The sequence below is a fragment of the Micromesistius poutassou genome, assembly GCF_964030765.1.
Source record: "Micromesistius poutassou genome assembly, chromosome: 19".
Taxonomy (NCBI): domain Eukaryota; kingdom Metazoa; phylum Chordata; class Actinopteri; order Gadiformes; family Gadidae; genus Micromesistius; species Micromesistius poutassou.
The window spans coordinates 12,866,436-12,889,132 of record NC_140289.1 but is presented as its reverse complement, the minus strand read 5'-3'; the positions used below and the strand labels follow the sequence as shown (position 1 = coordinate 12,889,132).

Sequence of the window (22,697 nt, the reverse complement as noted above, 5' to 3'; positions counted from 1 at the left end):
TAGGCTCTAGCACTTTCACAGTGCTTGTTTTCTCAAGGATAAAGCTCCTGAGATGTTCAACCGACCAAGCTATCAAGCTTTTCACAATGAATAGAAGTGTGCCCTTCACAACAACTATTTGGATTAACTCTCCAAAATCTGTGAGACCACCTGTTGATCCATTAGCCAGAACCATTCCAACTGCATACTTTATGCCACTGTACACCACATTGTTGGCTATTTGGATATGCATCTCGGTTGGGAATTTATCTTGTAGTGCTTTCTGGATGTCTTCTCTTAGCACAGCAACATCTACGGTTGACAGTTGTGTGGCCTGCAACACAGGTCTCACAACACTGGGATCATGTTGGTTGTATGCAATCATCAGCTGATGCTTCATAGCCATTGATAGCAGAATGTTTCGAAAGCTATGATTGTGCCGGACAATACGCTTAAAAAGGCTATGTTTAGCCTCAAAACGCATAGTCCAGAGGAACACAAGTGGACCATAGGCCCTGATCAGCTGGGGGTAATGCTCCAGGTAGTGGTGTTTGGGGATAAGTTTTTCCTGGGGGAAAACCTGGAGAAGCCTATGTTTATGTTCAGAGATCTTACTGTCAAGGTAACATATGCTCTCTTCTGTGTGAACATGACTTACAACAAGTTCGACGATGTCTTTCAGCACCAGAAGTACTTCCCAAGCTGGTTCACCCTCAGGGATTTTTGATCCAATTGTGAGGGGTAGGAATCGCAACAATGACCAGTTCTCATGTGCGTTCCCTCCAACACTTTTCTTAGCTGCAAAATTTAGAGGGACCTGCTGTGGCGCATCTGTCTTATCTGACCATTTGTAGGGGAATGTTTTTATGCTTTTGTTGAGTTCTTCAAAAGTGATGTATTTACTCTTGATGAACACTTGAAGACACAAAGCCATTTCCCGAGGGACTATGCCCTCAAATAAATCGTGTAACACATCAGGTGGATAACCTGACAAAACACTGAAGTACTTCAGATTCTCTGTAAGTACACACTGCCTTTTTACTCCACAGACATGTGTCAGAGCAGGATTTTCCTGTACAGTTTGAACATGCATTTCATGTTGTTCTTTGGTTCTGACTTGAAATGCCCCTGTTCTCACTTCTTTCACCTGGAACTGTGAGCGTTCACCCAGACAGAATCTGCACACATGAGAACCGGAGAAGTTTTCAACAAACCCCCCAATACCATGGGCCCCAAGGTTATCTGCCACAACACTGAACACCGTTCCTTTGACATTTCTGCCTAATGCCGGGACATACAAACCCTCCTCTTCCAAGCTCACAAGATCCTTTAGCAATGGCTCCAGTACAGTACTATACCCAAATCTTTTCACATCGCCAGCCTTGCAGAGAATTGCTAGGAAGATGGAAGTCAGTGAAGATCTGAGCAGTGCAGGAACACTAGCCAACACCCAGTACACAGCAGTGACTTTGTGTTTTTTTCTCGACGTACCCAGGGGATTACAGATCTCAAAGTCATCTACATAGAGAATGATAGCAATGCTAGGATGTCCTGCAGAAAACAACTCATTTGTTTTATAATAATTGCCATCAGACATTGCCCTGTACTGAGAGTCACTGTTACTTTGAGCTTCACTATAATGGATGATAAAATCACGGATCTCTTTCTGGTTCAAAATCTGAAGCAATGATTTGAAAAGAGGAATGTACTGGAAGGTTCTGTTTTCCTCCTTACTGAGTACATACTCTACTGGTTTAACCACACCAAACTGTTCCTCAAAATATGCCCTTCTCTTGTATGCAGAAGAAAGTGGACCACTACGACTCAGAGTAGAGTTCAAGGGGTTTGCTTCACAAAGCTCTGTCACCATGTCTGACACAACAGCCTCATCAATATCACAATTGTGCTTCCCCAAACAGGATTGTAAAGTGTCTTTCATGATGGGACCTGATGCTGAATGGGAGATGAAGTGTAACTCTTCAATAACTTCATCAATACACCTGTTTGATACATGAAATATGCTCTCCAGTTTTAGAAACAACAATGCTAATCTTTTTTCAAGGATGTTTTGTAGCTCTTTGATATCATCATCACCATCATCAGTCTTAGAAATTTCAACATCTTGAACCTCCATATCACTGTGGCCATCTGCATTTGAAGAAGATGCATACTTCTTTAGCACGTCATCTTTAAAGTCTTGCAGTGTGTGAGGAGTGTGCTTTCTGCTTTTGTGGGAGGCAAATGTTCCATAAATATTGGTGCTAAAATTGCAGTTTTTAAACACACATACCACAGACTCTAATTTTTTCAAATGTCGACCAAGGTGCTCAAAGAGCTCTCTCTCTGTTGATATTGCACTAGTGCTACAACACTGGCAAGTGAAGGAGAGAGTTTCTGATCTGCTGAGCTTCATGAGAGTGCTGTCTTGACAGATGTGATCTAAGGCTACCCCATGTTTTAAATGAACAAAAACAGTCTTGGTGAATACATGGCAGACGTTCCCCACCGTGGCCATGACGTAACCTGTAGTGCCGTAGCAACCCAGTTTGTGTGGAGGTTTCAAATTTACACAGTTTGCACTCAAAACCCATCTTTGAAAACAATGAGAAATTTTACAAAATGTAAATCTGATTAGATTGTCCAAAGTCTTTTAAGATTACATCATTACAGTCACATGGCTATTACAAACACATGACTAAAATCGCTTTCTCCAGATTTTAAACAGGCAGACAAAATAAAATAAATTGTTTGCTTACCTCTTTGATTCCTCTCACAGGAACATCAAACCACACTTCGCCCTCAGTGGAAAAACACAGCTATATAACAAAAACAAAACAAAAAACGAATTGTGGTTGTGACAGTGGGGTACCATTAGACGGAAGGTTGAATTGTCTTTTTTTTATTATTATTATTTTTTCAAACAAAAATAGATTCGGGCTATTTCAATTTGATCCGGGGCTTTAGCCCCGAATAAAACAGCCTAGTGACGCCACTGCCCGTAATGCTGCCAGTCCGACATGTTCCCATTCCGACAGTCCTGTGCGCGTATGCAAATTGGCCATGTGCACCCAACAGAAGAAGGGCCCTATCTTGCGCCCGGCGCAATTGACTTTCTTGCTAGTTTGCACCCGGCGCAAAGCTGATCTTCCCCCGCAGCAACCAGGCACCACTACACTTGCATGTTAAATATTATGTCAAAGCTTATTCATACGTGTGAAACTGCATAGAAATAGCGTGTGGATTGTGGAAACATTTTTTTTCCATAGGGCTGCATGAATGAACATGAATGAAGTATAGTAGGCTATGCCATGCGTTCAAATAATAATAATAATAATAACAATAATACATTCGAGCAAAGTATATTCCAGGCTTCCAAAACAAAATCTAGTTTTAGGGTAAATGATTGGTTAAATGATTTGGGAAAGAACAGCTGATACAGCGCTAAGTTGTACTTTTAAATCAATGCATCTGCAAACACCGTACAGCAAACACATATGTTCTTGACCCAGACATCGTGTACAAGCCCATTACTTTTAGGATTGATGAGTATTTCATCGTGAGAAAACATAGTTTGACCGCGAGTGAGTATTTAATAGAATGAATGAATGCGGGTGATGCTTGGTGCGCGCGCCCATCTGTCTAAACACACGGAAATTAAACACGTAAGTGTATGAGAAGGAAATCGAGTCAGTCGACCTGCGATAAGCAGCTGATTCTGAACGAACACGTCTTCGAGATGGACGTGTTCTAACGCATTTTTAATCAATGAAATGTTAACACAACAGTATATATCTGACCATTGCAGTAGAGAAGTCGCCACTACGAAAGAATGCAATGTAGGCCTATCCAACTAGCGGGATCTAAACAAACTAAGCTCCAGCGAATCAGTGGCGACTGGTCATTAGGGGCAGGTGGGGCTCGGCCCCACCTACTCTCACAAGAAAAAAAAAAGAAAAAAAAAATTAAATTTAAATATAATAAATATATTATATAAAAAATAATATATATATATATATATAAAATAAAAAAATCTCCCCATAAAGTACTGTAAAATAATAAGTTCGGCGCTTTTAGTTCAGTTTTAGTCGACCCTAGCTTGCTTCTTCCGGCTGAGTTCATCCGGTGGGGCAAGAGGGGCTCTAGCCCCACCAGCCCAATGTAATGTGTATTGGGCTTGAAAATTTGAAATGCGCATGCTCAGAGTGTTTCTCTGTTGAAGTGGACGGAGATTATTTTACTTCCTGGTGGGGCTAGCCCCACCGGCACCGCCATGGACATATATGGTTCGTTCCACTACAGCGTAATGTGTGTGGCGCGCGTGATGAGTCATGACTCGAGTGACCTAGTCCTCACCTCACGTATTCAGAATTTTATTAAAAGGTTTTATTATATTGAGCTATTGACGTTTAATACGTAACAGTGCTTGTGTACATTTTTATTGGTTATTGAACTGTTAACCCGCGAACTTGGGTTCAATATGTGTACGAAAGACTCCCTTTGTTTACGTGACGTTGCCTAGCAACGCTGCGCATGTGCAGCCTTTATCCGCTTCGTTCTGAGTTGGAGAGTAGCACGTTTAAGTTCAAATAGTTAAAGTAGTTTGTTACTATACAAGTTAAGCGCCTGTAACATCAGTGTTAAATGCGTATGTGCCGGTTGGTGTGCGTACTTTATGAAAGTGTTTATCGGTTCGCAGACGTAATAAGCGACGTTGCGGTGGTCTACATGTAATGCGCACGTTCTATTGTTTACAATTAGCATGCTAAGCGGAGTTAGCTTTATTCACGTCTTATGTTGCCTTACTGTGTAATATGGATGAGATTAATGTTGCTTAGCGTAATGCCCCATCCACCGCTTGCTTTGCATGTCCCGCAAACCAACCAGTGGAAGTCAGGGGAGGGCGAAACAGTTTTGGAAAGCACCACGCTGCTGCGATGAGGTTGATTTGTTTATCGGCGTTACCATGGCGATCATGACGGTACTGAGCATAAAGTAAAAAGTAGATGAGACGATAGAGGGGTTAGAAAGGGGGTTAAAAGGATTTTTATTTCAGTTATCCTATTTTTGCACCGAAAATATTTGAAAACCATGAAAGTTTAAAAAGTAAAAAATAATGACCGCTACACAAGCAAAGTTTCACAGCGCCCCCTAGGTTCTATGAACGCCCCCGTTGAGAAACCCTGAGGTAGATCATCTGTTGGAGCACAGATTTGAGACCCTTAGTCTGGAGGAAAAATTAGAGGTAAAACGCCTTGGTCCCCACCATCCAAGGGATTTTGGCATTAGCCAAACCGCTGGCAAAAACATCCGTGCATTTAATGTGGAGTGAAAAAAAAAAAAAATATATATATATATATATATATATAAATATTAATTATTAAAAAAATAATAATAATAAAAAATATTAGCCTAGCCCCACCTGTTTTTTACATCTAGAAACGCCACTGCAGCGAATTACTACAATGCAGAAGTAGTGGAATAAAAATACAAATAAACACTCACTTTGGATGAAAACAAGGTTGTCGCGTTGGCAATCAATCGGAACCAGGGGTTCGCCTCTCTTTCCGCGGTTGGGGCGTCGCAGGCCTTTCGCGGGCCTTCGTCCCCAGGCCTACAGACGTCCGTAAGGGACTCGGTTGAAGTTAAGCGACACCCCGCCAGGCGCGGTCGTCGCCTTCTCCCCCCGTCTCCTCACTATGTCAGGCTACTGACAGTGGTATCGGCAATTAAAAAACGAATACGAGTATAAGTATTTTAATGAAGTATCCGCCAGCTAATTAGCATGTAGCTAGCGGCTGCATGCAATGAGCTAAATGTAAATAATCCTTTTCCCAACAGCTCTCTCTTGCTGGGCACACAGGCTGAATGAAAGTCACTGAAACAAATGTAAACCCAATACTTCAGTAGAACTATTAGAATTAAATTTTACTCACCATGAAATGTTTCTTTTATCAAGGTTGCCTCCGTCGTCTCTACTTAGAACTTGTCCAGGCACGTTGAGTGGGGGAGGGAACTTAAACTTGTAAAGTCAATGTTGAGAAAAATTAAGTTATCAAGCGAAGTTTTTTAAGTTAGAACAACTTGAATTTTGTTTTAAACCCACCAACAATGAAATTTGAGTATAAATTATATACAAAATTTGATGTAATTACCAACATTATTATTTGATCACAACTTAAAAAAATTATGTTTGCAACTTAGAAGGTTTATTTAAATTAACTAATTACAATTTTTAACTTGCGTCCATGTATTAAATCAAGTGGTGTTAAAAGGCCCTCTGAGTTACTTTTTAGAGTGATAGCTGTTTGGGGGACTTTTGTGATGAGAGAGAGAAGCAAGTGCTAGTGATGGTGGTGTACATAAGTAGATAAAACTAAAAACAGTTGCAATTCGATGAGCAGAGGTTAAACACCAGTGTTTAAAAACAGAAGCAGATACATATGTTAAACATTACTAGTAATTGTGTGTGTGTGTGTGTGTGTGTGTGTGTGATTGGTTATTAGATTTGGCGGTGGGCTAGTCTACTACCAACAGTAGTAAACAAACTCAATCCAACAGTGTTAAGTGCGTTCCGTCAGATTTGATTTTCACATTTTCATAGCCTGTTAAATTAGTCATATCTGTTTGGGGGAGATTATTTTTCACATTTTCATAGCCTGTTTAGATCGTGTTAAGATGAGTCCTAGCTGTTTGGTTGAATTTTGTGATGAGAGAGAAGCTAGTGATGGTGGTGGTTTTTGTTTTTTTAAATAAGTAGATAAAACTAAAAAGCAATTGCAATTTGATGAGCAGGGATTAAACACCAGTGTTTTAAAACAGAAGCAGATATTAACTGTAGGTTAAACATTATTGTGTGTGTGTGTGTGTGTGTGTGTGTGTGTGTGTGTGTGTGTGTGTGTGTGTGTGTGTGTGTGTGTGTGTGTGTGTGTGTGCAGCCATGACAGTTAAGTGGTGTCATATTTGTCCAAAGGAGGAGTTGGAGACCGTCATACCGGATCACCTTGAGGTTAGGATTAGGAGTAAGTCAACGATAGGGAGCAGCTCCAGTAGCTCCAGTAATAAATGGTTTTGCCACAGGTATCACAGGTATTCAATGGTTAAGGTTAGGCTTACAGTTAGGGTGCGTTGTTCGTTGTGTTGATAGGTTCTAATCTCTACCTTTATTAATGACCTGTACTTTTTTCTATTACAATGCAAATAAAGAGTCAATTTTAAGCTTGCCTTTTGAAATAATAATAATAATAATTATTAATAATAATTTACTAAGATTATATTAAATTTATTTAAACAGAAACTTCTGCTGCTCTTCTTCTGAGGGGCACTGCAATTTCCTTTGCAGATACACACCACTGGAGAGCGGTTTCACAGCCTCTTTCATCACTAGCACTTTGTGACATGAAGGCCATGCCACTAGTTTCTAGCTAAGACAGTATACACATTCATTTACTTATCCTTCCCTTCTGTTATTGTAGTGAGTGCACGCACTACAATCCAATTTCCCTTTAAGCTCATAACCTTACACAAATCCCCTGCAGGTAAATAGCAACAAATACAAACACACACAAATGGGACTGTTTATTTAATATTGGTTTATGGTTTATTGGGTCTTTTTGATACTTATCATGTTTCTTCACTCATTCCAGGTGGCAACCAGAGTGCGTGCTTAAGGCTGCTTTAAATAGAGGGAACCGCAGGTGGCTCAGATGTGCTGATGGTGGGAGATACCATCTGAGATTAGCTCATGGGTGACATATGTATGTATATGAGCGTGTATGTAAGTTTATGTGTTTATGTAGAATATATAGCTTGGACTTGGTAGATGTTGGGAGAGGTATTATGTTGTGCATTGAATAACAAATATTCAATAGTAATTTGGGTAAAACATGTGTTAATTGAATAACTGGGTAATGGTTTGGCTAAGGGGAGGGGCTATGCTTATAAAAGCCTGCCAACCACAGTGTAGGGGGGTCAGTTAGTTTTGAAGACAGTCAGAGTGGATGACTGTTTATTTTTTTTTATTTTACCTTTATTTTACCAGGCAAATTGCTTGAGATAAAAAAAATCTCTTTTACGAGCATGGCCTGGCCAAGAAAGCAGCAACAAGATAATATACACACAAAGAAGTGAGGACGAATATGAGAGAGAGAGAAAAGATGAATGACGTCCAGAGACTGTGTAGGGCTCTTGATCATGGAGAATCTTTTTTTTGAATAATCCTTTTGAATATTTATTTTACTTTCTTTTGGACATCCAGTTTTTTTTTTTTGTATCTTGTTACTCTTTTTTTTTTTTTTAATAAAAAGCACCTCAACTATTTTGCAACTTAAGCCATCTCGTAATCCTTTCTTTAAGTAAATGAACCCGACCCTTTGTAAAACACTTGCTTCTCTCTCTCATCACAAAAGTCCCCCAAACAGCTATGACTAGCTAAACAGGCTATGAAAATGTGAAAATCAATTCTGACGGAACGCATCACTGTTGGATCGAGTTTGTTTACTATTGTTGGTGGTAGACTAGCCGACAGCCACTAAATCAAATAACCAATCGGAGGAGAGCCTGCCGCCAAATCTAATAACCAATCGGAGGAGAGCACTTCTAACCAATCAGCGGCGAAAAAGGCGGTACCTTCCCCTACCATCCTACGGAAAAAAGATTCGCTGACGGGGGGGTTGGATCGCGGACGAGCGCTATTGCGGGCGCGATTGTTGAAGAACACTCTTTTGCACTTTTTAATACGAGGCAAAAAGGGCAGGGGCTCAAGCACCCCTGGGCCCTATGTGTGCACGTGCCTGACTGTATGCAGTGTTGGGGAGTAACGGAATACATGTACCGGCGTTATGTAGGCCTAGTCAGAATACTAATTATAAGTATCTGTAATCCGTTAAATTACAATTTAAATAGTTGGTATTTAGAATACAGTTACATTGTTTAAATCAATGGATTACATGTCGATACGTCTCTGTTTCACGAGTTAATTCACTCTTTTGCTTTCACACCAACAGCGTTTAATAGTGCGCACTAAACGAGTTTGGTCCCTTGGTTCGGTACGTTTGCGTTGGTGTGAATGCAACCACCTCACTTTGGTTCGCTCCATATCAGCCGGCCGAGACATCCCTGAAGAGGTGGTCTCGGTTTGTTTCCAAACGAACCCTGGTGCGGTTCGCTTGAGATGTGAAAGCAAACGCACCTCGGTCCGATCCAGTTCTAAAAAGCATACGCCTCTTTGGACGTATCAGGCACCTGCTCAGCCGCGCACATTATGGGAATTATTGTTGGATTAGCGGTAACAGCAAATTGTCGGACCGTCGGGTGAAAATGAGTCGTGGCTCAACATGGAGCAAAGAGGAGACGGAATGTCTATTATGTCTATCTATACATAAAACGTATGTGGGCACAATACAAATAAACATTGCATTTTGGTCTGGATCAAAGAGAGCGAATTAAGGACTTTCCTGGTGTGAATACGCCCAATACTTTCTCTCTCTCTCTCTCTCTCTCTCTCTCTCTCTCTCTCTCTCTCTCTCTCTCTCTCTCTCTCTCTCTCTCTCTCTCTCTCTCTCTCTCTCTCTCTCTCTCTCTCTCTCTCTCTCTCTCTCTCTCTCTCTCTCCTCCAACAACAACAACAAATACCAAAAAGTTGAGACATTCGATGAATGATGTTGAGACATTCGATGAAGTCACACGGTGAGGCATGTTTAAAGCATGGAGAGCGAATTAAGGACTTTCCTGGTGTGAATACGCCCAATTCTCTCTCTCTCTCTCTCTCTCTCTCTCTCTCTCTCTCTCTCTCTCTCTCTCTCTCTCTCAAAATTCGTCTGTTGGTCATATCTTTACCCTTATAGTTTAGTCTAATATAGTCTAATATCTTTGTTCCTCTACAGCAAATTATATAATCTAGTGCATTTTCAGGGAGACTTGGGCCTAACACATTCAGCCAGTTGGAACAGAAGAACATACCAGAATAGGCCTGTTCAGTAAGCAGGATTTGATGGCGCATTCCTACACTTATAAAATGCAATTCAATGTGGAAGTAATCCAAGTATTCAGAATACAATACTCAGATTGAGTGAGGTAACGGAATACGTTACATATTACATTTTTGGGCATGTATTCTGTTTTCTGTAACTGGATACATTTTAAAAGTATCCTTCCCAACACTGTTTGTACAACAAGCTGCTCAAACAAATTGCCCCTAGTGGGATTAATAAAATTGTATTGTATTGTGTTGTAAAGCTTTGCTATAATCAAACAGGCCTACCGGCTAATGTAGTGTTAATGATTCTTCAGTAAAGTAGACTTTTGACTGGAGCAAACGTTTACAAATTGTAAAATGAAGCAGTGCTACAGCATTCTACATAGAACTAGAACTATTCCTGCTGGTCCTGTGGATACTACATACTCATTAAATCCAGAGCAATGGCAATGCTCCCAGCTCTGCTTACTTTTGCTTATGCTGTTGTTACAAGGGCTTGGCACTAGAAGTGTCTGAGTCAACAAACTAACAAGTGTATAAAGTACCAACAAATAAAAGTCATTGCATATATATTCAAAGCCTTTATTGTACCCTAATGTCAAGTTATTTATGTTACCGTTTTGAAAGAGCTTATAGAGAGAATTAAGAGGGAAAGAGTACATCTTGCCATTCTTATATTTATTTTAACAGAGTTCAAAAGCACTTCCTCCTGTTTGAATAGATAATGTACAACCAAACAGTTCACAGCAAATCAGAAAATCAGATCTTCCAATTAAACTTATTCATAGAAACTATATTCAAGCAAAGCAGAAAAAACAAATTATGACTGTTTCCAAAAGCCAGCTTAATTGCAGAGTGTGTATGTTGTCACATTGCACAATACTGGTAGGCGTCAATTACAATCTGTTGAAACAAAATTGTATAACAAATACAAAAACACACACACACACACACACACACACACACACACACACACACACACACACACACACACACACACACACACACACACACACACACACACAATACATTATGCAGGAGGTAATTGAAGGTGTGTTTTGTGTTTTGGCTTATCTGATCTAAATAAACTTATTTTATCCACAACTCTACTGGGGCAGTTCCTCTGGTAACATTATATGTATACAGTGGTAGGCATAAGTTTAGGCACCCATGCTAAAGTTGACTAAAAAGAGGAATAAAAAATCATCTTTTGGAAATTGATCTTAATGGCTTAATTAAACAAATGAGGAAAAATCCAACCTTTAAGGACACCAATTTGCTTTGTGAATGAATAATGTATTGTAAATAAATATTATTTACGATACATTATTTAATGTAATTTAATCAGGATGAGGGAGAAGGAATTTGACCGGTCCGCAGATCAATGTATATTGTATTTTGTATTGTATTGTATTGTATTTGTGTATTGTATTTTGGTCTGGACCAAAGAGAGCGAACTAAAGGACTTTCCTGGTGTGAATACGCCCTTAGGCTGACTGGGTTAGGACGGACTGTTAGGACTGACTGTTGAGACTGACTGTTGAGACTGACTGTTAGGACTGACTGTTGAGACTGACTGTTAGGACTGACTGTTGAGACTGACTGTTAGGACTGACTGACTGTTAGGACTGACTGACTGTTAGGACTGACTGTTAGGACTGACTGTTGAGACTGACTGTTGAGACTGACTGTTGAGACTGACTGTTAGGACTGACTGTTAGGACTGACTGACTGTTAGGACTGACTGACTGTTAGGACTGACTGTTAGGACTGACTGACTGTTAGGACTGACTGTTAGGACTGACTGACTGTTAGGACTGACTGTTAGGACTGACTGTATTGGTACTGACTGACTGTTAGGACTGACTGTTGAGACTGACTGTTAGGACTGACTGTTAGGACTGTTTAGGGACTAACCCTAACCTTGTTGTGAATGGCTGTGTTGGGACTGACCGTATGAGGACTGACTGTTGTATTGGATGTTTACGAGTAGTACTAAAACAGAAAACCAAATAGAAATAGAATGAATACCCTCACTTTTGCACCAGCGGCACATTGACAATCCGCCCAACAGAGTTTGTTGTGGTGTTGGTTCTCGTGCTGGTGTCAAAGGAGGGCATTCTCCTCATGATCGCAGCTGGACAGAAGGCCTCCATGTAGGCGTCCCTAAAGCCTGAGCAGCAGAAGCAGTAGAGCAGAGGGTCCAATAGACAGTCGATGTAGGACAGGACCATGAGGCCGTCGTAGACCTGCGCCACCTGGACCTCTACAGTCTGGTTGTTCAGCAGCCGTATGGCCAGCAGTACTGCCCTGGCCAAGGTGCAGGGCAGGAAGCAAACGGAGAAGACGATGACCACTGACGTGACCAGGAACACCGCCCTCCTCAGCTTGGTCTTGTCCCCCACCGTCTTCTTCCTCAGCCGCTGGACGATGTGCACCGTGCAGTAGACCAGGATGATGAAGGGGATGAGGATCTGGGCGAAGAAGACTACCTTCAAAGTAAAGGGAAAAGGTTTTACCTCAGAGACGACAAAGGAAGTTGATGTCTTATTCACAAATGGTTGGAGTGTATGAAAAAGGTCATCCTTCACTTTGCTGATATTCTTTGACATAAATATAAAATAATCAAATTGCGGCAATTGCGCTACTGACCGAAAAATTCCTGGTCTAAATGCACTAGCAGATAGCGCAGTTGGTGTTACTATTTAGTTCAACTGCAACATACGCTTACACACAAGTAGGCTATACACAGCACAAACATGCAAACGATTAGCCTGATTTAAATATTATGATGTCAACGATTATTCGTACGTGTGAAACTGCATAGAAATAGCGTGTGGATTGTTCCATAGGGCTGCATGAATGAACATGAATGAAGTCCTATAGTAGGCTATGTCATGCGTTAAAATATAAGTATATTCCAGCCTTCCAAAACAAAATCTCGTTTTAGGGTAAATGGTTGGTTAAATTATTTGGGAAAGAACAGCTGATACAGCGGTAAGTTGTACTTTTAAATCAATGCATCTGTTAACACCGTAGGTCTACAGCAAACACATATTTTCTTGACACAGACATCGTGTACAAGCCCATAACTTTTAGGATTGATGAGTATTTGATCGTGAAAAAAGATAGTTTTACCGCGAGTGATTTTAAAAGATTAAAAGAATGTTTTAAAAGAATGAATGAATGTGGTTGATGCTTGGCGCGCGTGTGTGTGCGCACCCATCTGTTTAAACACAACGCAAACTAAACACGTAACACATAATACAGTCCATGGCGATGTATATTAACGGGGGGACACATGCTTATTATGAACACAAGTCGATAACGATAATGTATACAATACTGGTAACAAACGAGGTTTGTTAATGTATTGCCGCATATCATTAAATAGATAGACCCACAGTTGCGGCCACAGGACCGCATATCACAGGCTATGTGTTAAGTTGTCTTTGCCGCAATTTACATGACGAATCAGTGTTTCTGAAGTTGGAGAAGAAAACACTATTCCATGTGTGAATTAGGCCTATTATTTGGCCATAAACTGAGCCATTTGAAGTTTGAAATTCATGTGGTCATGCATCTGTCTCAGCGGAGAATGCAAACGCGCTGTCAAAATATCAAGTAGTCAAGTCAAATGCGCTGGATCTTAAAGGGGATGGGAGGTGGAACTCTCATTGGTTTATTGCACGTTACGTCCAAAACACACCTACAGGTTTCAACCCAACCCATTGCGTCGGGCGCAGAGCTCATTTATCTCGCCGTCACAATAGCAACAGCCCCATAGAACCGCCCACAAAGCTACTTCGACTTCGCGCTTCACGTCTGCGTTTGAGACCGTCTAACTAGGGCCCAATGTTCTATAATTTCAATCAGTCATCGATCAAAGATTTGTTTGGTTCTTGTGGAACATTTGTAATCTTTTCTAGATTGGACTTCTTACTCAGTGAAGCCAGTAGCTTGATAATGATTAATTTATTTAAAGGGCGATGGTAGGTCGATCATCATTCACTTTTTTTGTCATTACACTACGTTTCAAAGTCTTTTTGTAGTCCTTCAACTCGATAATTTCTAAGCCCGAATGGATATGATTTGCAATACCTCTCGAAAAGTGTCTGTGACATTGTGGTAGACGGTGCCGTTGGCGCGCCCATGGCTGTTGCAGCACTCGAAGGTCTCCACCATGGTGGGGATGGTGAGCGGCAGGAGGAGAAGCCAAATGAGCAGCGAAATCAACGGTGACTTCCGGAGGAATTTGACGCAATTCCTCTTGCCCAGGTGCACCACGTTGAAGTAGCGGTCAATGGACAGCGTGGTGAGGAAGGCGATGCTCGCCCCGCGGTTGATGAAGAGCATGAAGAGCATGGCCTGGCAGTGGGTCTTGTCTTTGCTGCGCCGGAGGCCGTGCTGGTAGTTGTAGGCCTTGACTGGTAGGCACACCATGAGCAGGAAGTCAGCCACCACGATGTTGAAGAGGAACACGCTGTTGGTCTTCCAGAACTTGAACCTTGATAAGGGTTGTACAGAAGTGTATTAGCAGTGCTTCTCAGCCTTGCCCAGTGGCGATCCCCCAAAAACGTGCATTGGAACTCACGAATAAACAACAACTTTCAAGTATATTGGTAATATCAGATAACGATGCTATGTTCAGTTGGAATAAGAGTGTGTTGATTGGTTCTTAAGTGTGATTGGCCTCCTCTTGTTGCCAGTGGCCCTGGATCGAGATCTGAGACAGCAGCACACAGGCCTTATTTGGACCTTTGTTTTCTGGTGATTTTGTGAGAAATAGCATTACACCTCAAACAATCCTAATTTAAAATGATACTACAGTTCACTAGATTAGTGTAAATGTGTCTGTTACCTGAAAAGGAAGATGTATAGGACTGAGACGTTGAGAGGCAGACCAAACACAAACTCTCCAACCATAACCCAGGACAGGACCTGGTACGTGAGAGTGTTGGTGGTGTTGCAGTGGTCCGAAGGTAGGCTGACATTAGAGTTGGTCATGTCAAAATAAGGCTTCAATCAATAAAGTCCTGAAGAAAAAATGACGGTCTGTCCCCCAACCAACAACAGAGCACAGGCTTCCCACTGGCAGGGTCAACACATCCCACAGAAACATCCAGAAACCTCCTCAAATCATCAGTTATATAACGTCCTGCTGATGGACTGCTCTCTCCTAGTATTCTCTCGCTCTGTGTTTCTCTTAGTGGTGTGGCTGCTGGTTCAGAGAGGAAGAGATTACAGATTGTCTAGAGGTGTGGTTTAAAAGAGGAAGGCTGATCTGTGTATGAAGCGGCTAAACATGAAGAATGTGTGTCTCAGGTTTCCATCTACAGAAGAGAAATAAACATCAGCACTCAAGATGCCACATGCCCGAAGATGACGTGGAGAACAATTAGGGGACTAAATTATTAGGAAAACAGACATGACGACAGCGTAGGTTAGGATCAAAACAGTGGGGTTCAAACAAATAACAGCGTAGTGGACTGACGCTATTCTGAATACTATTGAACATTAATAACATCAAGCTAAACAACATCACCATGGAAAAAGGAACAGTGTCTACAAGAAACCACTGTGCTTTTGCATGCAAACCATCCACATGGGCTTTCACAACATTGACCTTCAGTTTCACATAACTGCAGAGCACACCACAGAGACTGGCTTGATGTGTAACTAGAGGATCATAATGGTTGAAATATAAACTATTTAGCTAGGACAAACATGTGCACTGGCTGAGACCCTGGCTCACACATAATGCAGAATTTTCCAGAACAATAGATTGGGCGGTTGGGTGCTACTTAATAGTATATGTTAATATGTTTGTGTCACAACCCAAGATCCCCTCAATCTAACTTTTTTGAGTGAATCATTGACATCTGTAGAGCGGTAGGTTTGGTTGTTAACTGAAGTAAAAGAATATGTGCAGGGATATTCACACACAAGAAAGATATCATCACAATGTGTTGGGTTTTGCATACTCAAATCTGTGGATCGAAACAAGAAATTGTGTAACCACATTTAATTTGCCGTCTTCAATGGTACTGTTATCACATTTATGTCTTGGCTGTTGCACACATTTTGGCTTGTTAAGCTTAGAGGCACTTAGTACAACTTAACTTGACAACAGTAACTACAAGCACACATGTAACACTGTATCTAACTCTGCATAAATGCGTTGGAGTAGGGCATTTTATACCTGGTAAACATGTGGTTAATTATAATATATCATTGTGTTCTTTGTGTAGGGTTAAGGGATTTTATAGGACACAGGATGTGACCTTGCTCCCTAGCGGTTAGGCTTGGTGGGTTGTAAACAAGTCACTGGAATAAAGGCATGTTTCAAGTTTCAAGTTTCAAGTTTAGTTTTTATTCATACATTGCCAAAATGGTTAACATATACAATTTTAGATCAGCTAGACATCCACAACGATCCTTTGGCATGTATGAATTGGTCCCCCAAAGTAAGCTATTGAAAGCTTTTGAGAAGGGGCCCACAGTTCATAAAGAGAAAAAATGAATAGTGCAGTGCACAATGTGGTACTGTACATACAGATACACAAACATTAGACATTACAATGCAATCAAACATACAATGCATACAATCAATCATACATTCATCCCAGTACATCCATCATGTAGCCAGGGTACGTTATATATAGGTAGATAGATTTGCTTTTAGATTTATTTTAAAAACGGAGAGAGAACACAGCATCTTCAGACCATCATCAAGTCTGTTCCAGATCTGTGGCCCCCCGCAGACCACACTCATACCAGTACACTTTAGACGCCATTGTTGACCTGTTATGAGGTGTTTGTTCCTGGTTTGGTGTTGATGCTGGGGGCGGCTGATAGGGAACAGACCGGTGAGTCTGGCGTTCAGACCATTAACGACTTCAAACATTATGCAAGCATTATGGAAGAGATTGATTTCAGTAAGTCTTAGAAGACCATAGCAATGGAATAACGAGTGAGTGGGAGCATTTACAGCAGACCAAGACACAGCACGTATAACTTTATTTTGTAGACTCAAGTTTTAGGAGATAGCTGGGGAATGTATTAGACCATATGACATTACAGTAACTCAGATGAGGTTCGAAAAGGGTTTTGTATATATAATATACAAAATACTAAGAAAAAACTCCACTTTTACTCATTTAACCATTTAAAGTTGGTAAGAACTCAGATATGATTGTGTAGCACTGAAAAGGTGCAAGGACTATTATTTTGAAAAGTTAACGGGATAAACAGGAAGAGCAGCGGGAAGAGGAGAAGGAGAGGAGGCCCTCGGGTGTAGGGCCAGAGCCCAGCGTTCATTTAGTGGTGAGCAGCCACAAGAAGTGTTGTATACCTGGAGCTGATGAATAAACTTTAAGAGTTTAATACACGACGAAACTCCGTGTCAGGTGGTGTTGGATGCCTCTACAGTAGATGAATCTACTTTTACAATTGTGTACTTCCTAGTCAACCAATTCTCTGATTTTTCATAAATAGTTATTCTCATGGCCCCATTAATAAAGGGTTTATTAGATTTACCCTATAATTGTTTTGATGTAAATTGACAAATGAGATCAACACTAACCTGGTACACTGCAAAAAAAGAAAAGTTGAGTGAACTCAAAATTTCAAGGCAACAAACTTCGATAAAATTTTAAGTTAGGAAATTAAACTAAATATTTTAAGTTTTGCTTCTGAGTTTGCTCAACTCCGAATTCTGAGTTTTGACAACGCAACTGTAAGTTGTCCCAACTTATAATTTTACATTGTAATAACTTTCAATCCTTACTTCTGCTAACTCTCCTGTAAGTTGTACTAACTTACAAATTTACATTGTAATAACTTTTAATCCTTACTTCTGTCAACTCTCCCATAAGTTGTACTAACTTGGAAATGTACATTGTAATAACTTTCAATCCTTACTTCTGCTAACTCTCCTGTAAGTACTAACTTACACATTTACATTGTAATAACTTTCAATCCTTACTTCTGCTAACTCTCCTGTAAGTTGTACTAACTTACACATTTACATTGTAATAACTTTTAATCCTTACTTCTGCCAACTCTCCCATACATTATACCAATTTATACATTTACATTGTATTAACTTTTAATCGTTACTTCTGCTAACTCTCCTGTAAATTAATGTGCTTATAATTATACAGATGCAACATGTACATTCAAAACATTTGTTTTATTTAAAACTGCACCTGCATGCATCAAATCCCTTCCAACAGGTCCAAGTATGTGCAAACTAATGAGACCCATTTGTCCCTGTCCTGGCAGTGAACTGGCACTACATTGCATACTTGTAAACTTTGAGATATAAAATATCAAACATGCGTATTCCAAGACCATACAGAACCAGTATGAATAAAAGTTCAAATATAAGTCATATATCCAAGACCATACAGAACCAGTATGAATAAAAGTTCAAATATAAGTCATATATCCAAGACCATACAGAACCAGTATGAATAAAAGATCAAATATTAGTATGAATCTAACAAATGTGTTAACAAGGTTACTGAGTGCCATGACTTCAGTTTTCAAAATCTCAAAAATGAGTCATGTATACAAGGCCATACATGACCAGTATGATACAACTATGACTCTCAAATCTGTTTAAGGTTACCGAGCGCTAGAACTTCAGATCTCAAAATAATCAGCAAATTCTTTCTTGTGACACTGCTCAGTACCATGACAATTTTCAAACACTGAATCTTAACATATAATATGTATAAAGAAAACCTAATAAAGTGCAAACCAAGTAAAACTGTAAGACAGTGGGAGTTCGAGGTACATAAGATTTGACGGTGAGTAACAGGAAGACTAAATTAGCATGGTGTTCAGAGGTCAACAATGCCAGATCTGGCATTATCAGTTAACTTGTGGATTCACTGAAGGAGTTTGTTTTTGAGGGATCTGACCCTTGCAGAGAGGTCTGTACCAAGTTCCATGAACACCTTCTGAACGGTTTCAAATGTGTACCTGAGATCTTTGGGGTACTTAAGGTTTAGAGCATAGATCAGTCCAAAGAGGTAAGCAAAAGCAGTTGGCAGGTCAGGGAGATCTTGGAGGACAATCTCTTCTTCCACAACAACAGCAACACCCACGACATGTTGAGAAGCTGCATTGCCATCATCCTCCAACACAGTGAGGATACCCAAAGTGAGGCCCTTCGTTTGCTCCACTTCCGGGTCAGTGTCCTTATGTTGACAGACATAGGAAAAGAACAACACATAAGGTGCAAGACATTTGTCATTAAAATCCTATGAATCAGAATAAGCAATTAGCCTAACATAATTCCAAATCATTGAATAAATATATTTTTCCAAATAGAGTTAATTATAGTTTTGACATTAACTATTTCCATCCCATACCCCACAATCAAAAATTGAAAGCCCCATACACAAATTAACTGACATTAATTAGGTTACATAAACTCAGCCAGGACAGTACAACTATTGAAGACACCCATGACATTGGGAAAGGGAACAATGAGGATAGAGAAGTAGTGGTTTAAGTCAACATTAAATACAGTATAATAACTATTTATAACCACTCACAAGACAGTTCCTGAAGAGCTTCTCCTGACTGTCACGGAGATACAAGGGAAGGGCCTTCAATGCTGCAGTTTGTCGATTTGCAGTGATGTCAGATGTCTGAAACAAAGAGTTGCATGAAACATTACAAGTAGCTGAAACTGAAATACTGTATAAAGTAGAGTAAACATGCAAGCAGCTGTAAACATACAGAACCACTGTATCTCAGTAATTTGCTCTATAATTGTGTCAGTCACTTAGATACCCTTGCATTTGCAGCTCTGGAAAAAAATGAAGAGACCACTCCCGAAATAGGTATGTGTTTGAGTAAAATTATTATTACTTTTTGTTTTATTCCATCAACGACTGACAACATTTCTCCCAAAATTGAAATAAAAAATATTGTAATTTAGAGCTTTTATTGACTAAAAATGAGTAAACTAGTCTAAATAACAAATGAAGTCTTTTCAGACCTTGAATAATAATAATAATAATAATAATAATGATGCAAAGAAAACATGTTCATATTTATTCTTAAACACCACAGCAAGAATATTTTAATTCAGGCAGAGTTTATAAATCTGTTTTTGTGGAATAATGTCAATGTTTAATCCCAGCAGTGTTTTTTATAATCTTCCTAATCAGATGTGGTTCAGGGGATGACCTCATCAGTGTCTCATCAAGTACAATGAGTTGTGCTTAAAGAAAAGAATGACTGTCATTCATGTAGAGATGCTTTTAAGAAACATTTGTGAAAGTGGTCTCTTGTTTTTTTTCCAGAGCTGTATTTTGAGGGTTTGTCACTATAAGGGTCACTTAACATTGCACCAACTGCAACCAATATGAATACAGCTTCAAAGAAAAGGCAAAATTCCTTTTATAGAGAATGTGAAGCTAACGTTATGTCGCCGCCATCTTTGGAGGATCGTGGGTGTAAACACTCGCTTGTCTCCCTAAAAAAAGTCCACACAGTAGATCATATGTTTTTACACAGCAGAACTGTCCCACCATGATTACTTTTAAGCAACTTGGGACTTTTTTTTTTTTTAGGGAGACAAGCGAGTGTTTACACCCGCGATCCTCCAAAGATGGCGCTGGCGTGACGTAACTTCACATTCTCTATATCCATAATGTTATGAATTCACCTCTTGATCTAAGCCGTTGAGGATCTGATCCATCTCAGATGAAAAAGCTGTCCTCCTCGCCCGATAGAGTCTCAGGAGCCTCCAAGTGTGCTGATGAAGGGCTGCTCTGAAGTTGTCCAATAGGTTCTTGTTTGTGATGCGATAAAACTCTTCCATTATCTGTTGAAAAGTGTGAAAAGGAAATTCAAATCCTCAATGATGACAAAAATCCTCAAAGTCAATACAATCTCAACACAATCTTCATGTTAAAATATGCATTGTAATCAACACACACAACTCTTCTACTCACTTTAAAAAAAAAAGACTAAATCATAAACACAACATAATATATTCTTGGTTCACCTGCTTACCTCTGCCTCACAAAACAGACCAGGCCACCGTTCCAGAACCTCTGACACCATAGGCTGCAGCTCCACCATCTCCTTGCGCCTCAAGGAGAAAGTCAGCTCCATTTTTTGTCTGATCAGTGCATCATTCTTATTCTTCTTCTTTAACTCCTCAACCAGGGCTAGTCTTTCATCATCCAGTGAGTCATCATTGTGGTTTTCTGGATGGTCAGGGACATGGTTGATCTCACCTCGCTTTGCTCTCTTCAGAGAAGGACTCGCACCATCATCTTCACAGCTCCTTTTTTTCTGGTTAATGCTAACCTCAATACAGCCCGCCTGACGCAGCTTGGACCTGTAATTGCCAAGCTTATATTTTATGCTCATTTTCCATCCATCACACCCTGTTTCACTACCTGGCTCACGAAGGCAGGGGTGTCTACTGATGAGAGCAGAAGCAACTGACTCAATCTGGTCTTGATCAGGATATGCTTTTACATCAAAAACTGCCTGAGCAATCTTGTCCAAAATCTCTATCTTCATGTCTCTTGTTAGGTTGATACCCTTCTTGGTCTGTTCATATGCCTCATTGCCTTTGCGCAACTTCAGCACCACATCATAGGAGAAGGACGGGATGGGAAAAGGTGAAGGCCACTCCGAGACACTTCGCAGATGGTTCTTAATAAAAGTTGAGGGACTCTGGACTGACTCTCTGCTGGATAAACTGGCTGTGTCCAGGGAAGACAATGAATCAACAGAGTCTGACTCTTGCTGAACATGTGCAGACTCCTCCCAAAGGATGTGCAAGATAGCACGCTGTGGTGGCAACTCATGTATGTCAATTAAATTACAAATAGCATTGCTGAAGTCTGGATCTTCATACTGTAGTGTGAAGCTGCCTTGAAGTTGAAGATTCTCTTGAAGAATGTTTTGCAACTGCTCAACCGATTCAGGTACTTCAGAAAGTGCCACTTTACGGGACATCCTTGGGGAGATTTTCACCAGCAGCAGTAATCCATCCTGTGTCACAACAAACAGGGACAAAACACAGAGGGGTAAGGTTGCATTGACTTTCAAGACAATTACTTGAAAAGTTAAATTCATAAACAATGTAGCAATGTCTTGCACTGCAAATCATCATTATAATAAATTAGATATGTGCTTCAAAATCAGATACTGACAAAAGAAAAAGATGTCTCCTTAGGCAGAGCAAGCTGGTGCAGCCCAAAAACACACAACCTACAAAAGAATCCAACAAAAACTGCACTGACAACCAAACCTAAACACATAGATAAAGGGTGATTGCAAACAGGAAACAGGTGAATGAAACAAGACACAGGTGAAACAAATCAGGAAATCAACTCAGGAGGGAAAACGAGAAAACACAGGAAGTAAAACTAACAGAAACACATACAGAAAATCTTTCAAAATAAAATGACAGACAGCATCTTGTTTGAATGAGAGAAAGAGAGAAAATGTGTGTAAGAGCAACACAGTTTTGTCTATAATGTGTTATCAGAGTTCACTCACCATTCTGTGTCACTTCAGTGGAGCAGGCACACTTTTGGAGTCACCAGCACCTTCCCTCCCACTGTGTATGCAACCAATGGATGATAGTCATTGAGAGCCTGAGGTTCAAAAATGTCAATGTCTGCATAGATGCTCTCCACAAGCTCAAAAGACCTAAAATGTTCAAGGTACCATGATGTGAGCTTTTTGCCAACAAAGG

At 40.3% G+C, this 22,697-nt stretch overlaps 1 protein-coding gene and 1 pseudogene across 2 annotated transcripts; both read right to left on the bottom strand.

The window, feature by feature from the left end:
- Positions 1-11,985: 11,985 nt before the first annotated feature.
- On the bottom strand, positions 11,986-15,559 carry LOC311364340 (12-(S)-hydroxy-5,8,10,14-eicosatetraenoic acid receptor-like; annotated as a pseudogene). Its single transcript has 4 exons — positions 15,551-15,559; positions 14,814-15,043; positions 14,054-14,459; positions 11,986-12,444 (listed from the first exon to the last, which is right to left on the bottom strand). The product of its transcript is annotated as a 12-(S)-hydroxy-5,8,10,14-eicosatetraenoic acid receptor-like (transcript).
- A 3,233-nt stretch (positions 15,560-18,792) lies between these two features.
- LOC311363890 (uncharacterized protein) lies at positions 18,793-22,270 on the bottom strand. The gene is made up of 4 exons (XM_084483880.1): positions 20,993-22,270; positions 20,643-20,801; positions 19,522-19,617; positions 18,793-19,161 (listed from the first exon to the last, which is right to left on the bottom strand). Exons 1-4 carry the CDS (start codon positions 22,070-22,072, stop codon positions 18,850-18,852), a joined length of 1,647 nt encoding a protein of 548 aa, XP_084340006.1. The 5' UTR covers positions 22,073-22,270; the 3' UTR covers positions 18,793-18,849.
- Between the last annotated feature and the right edge of the window lie 427 nt (positions 22,271-22,697).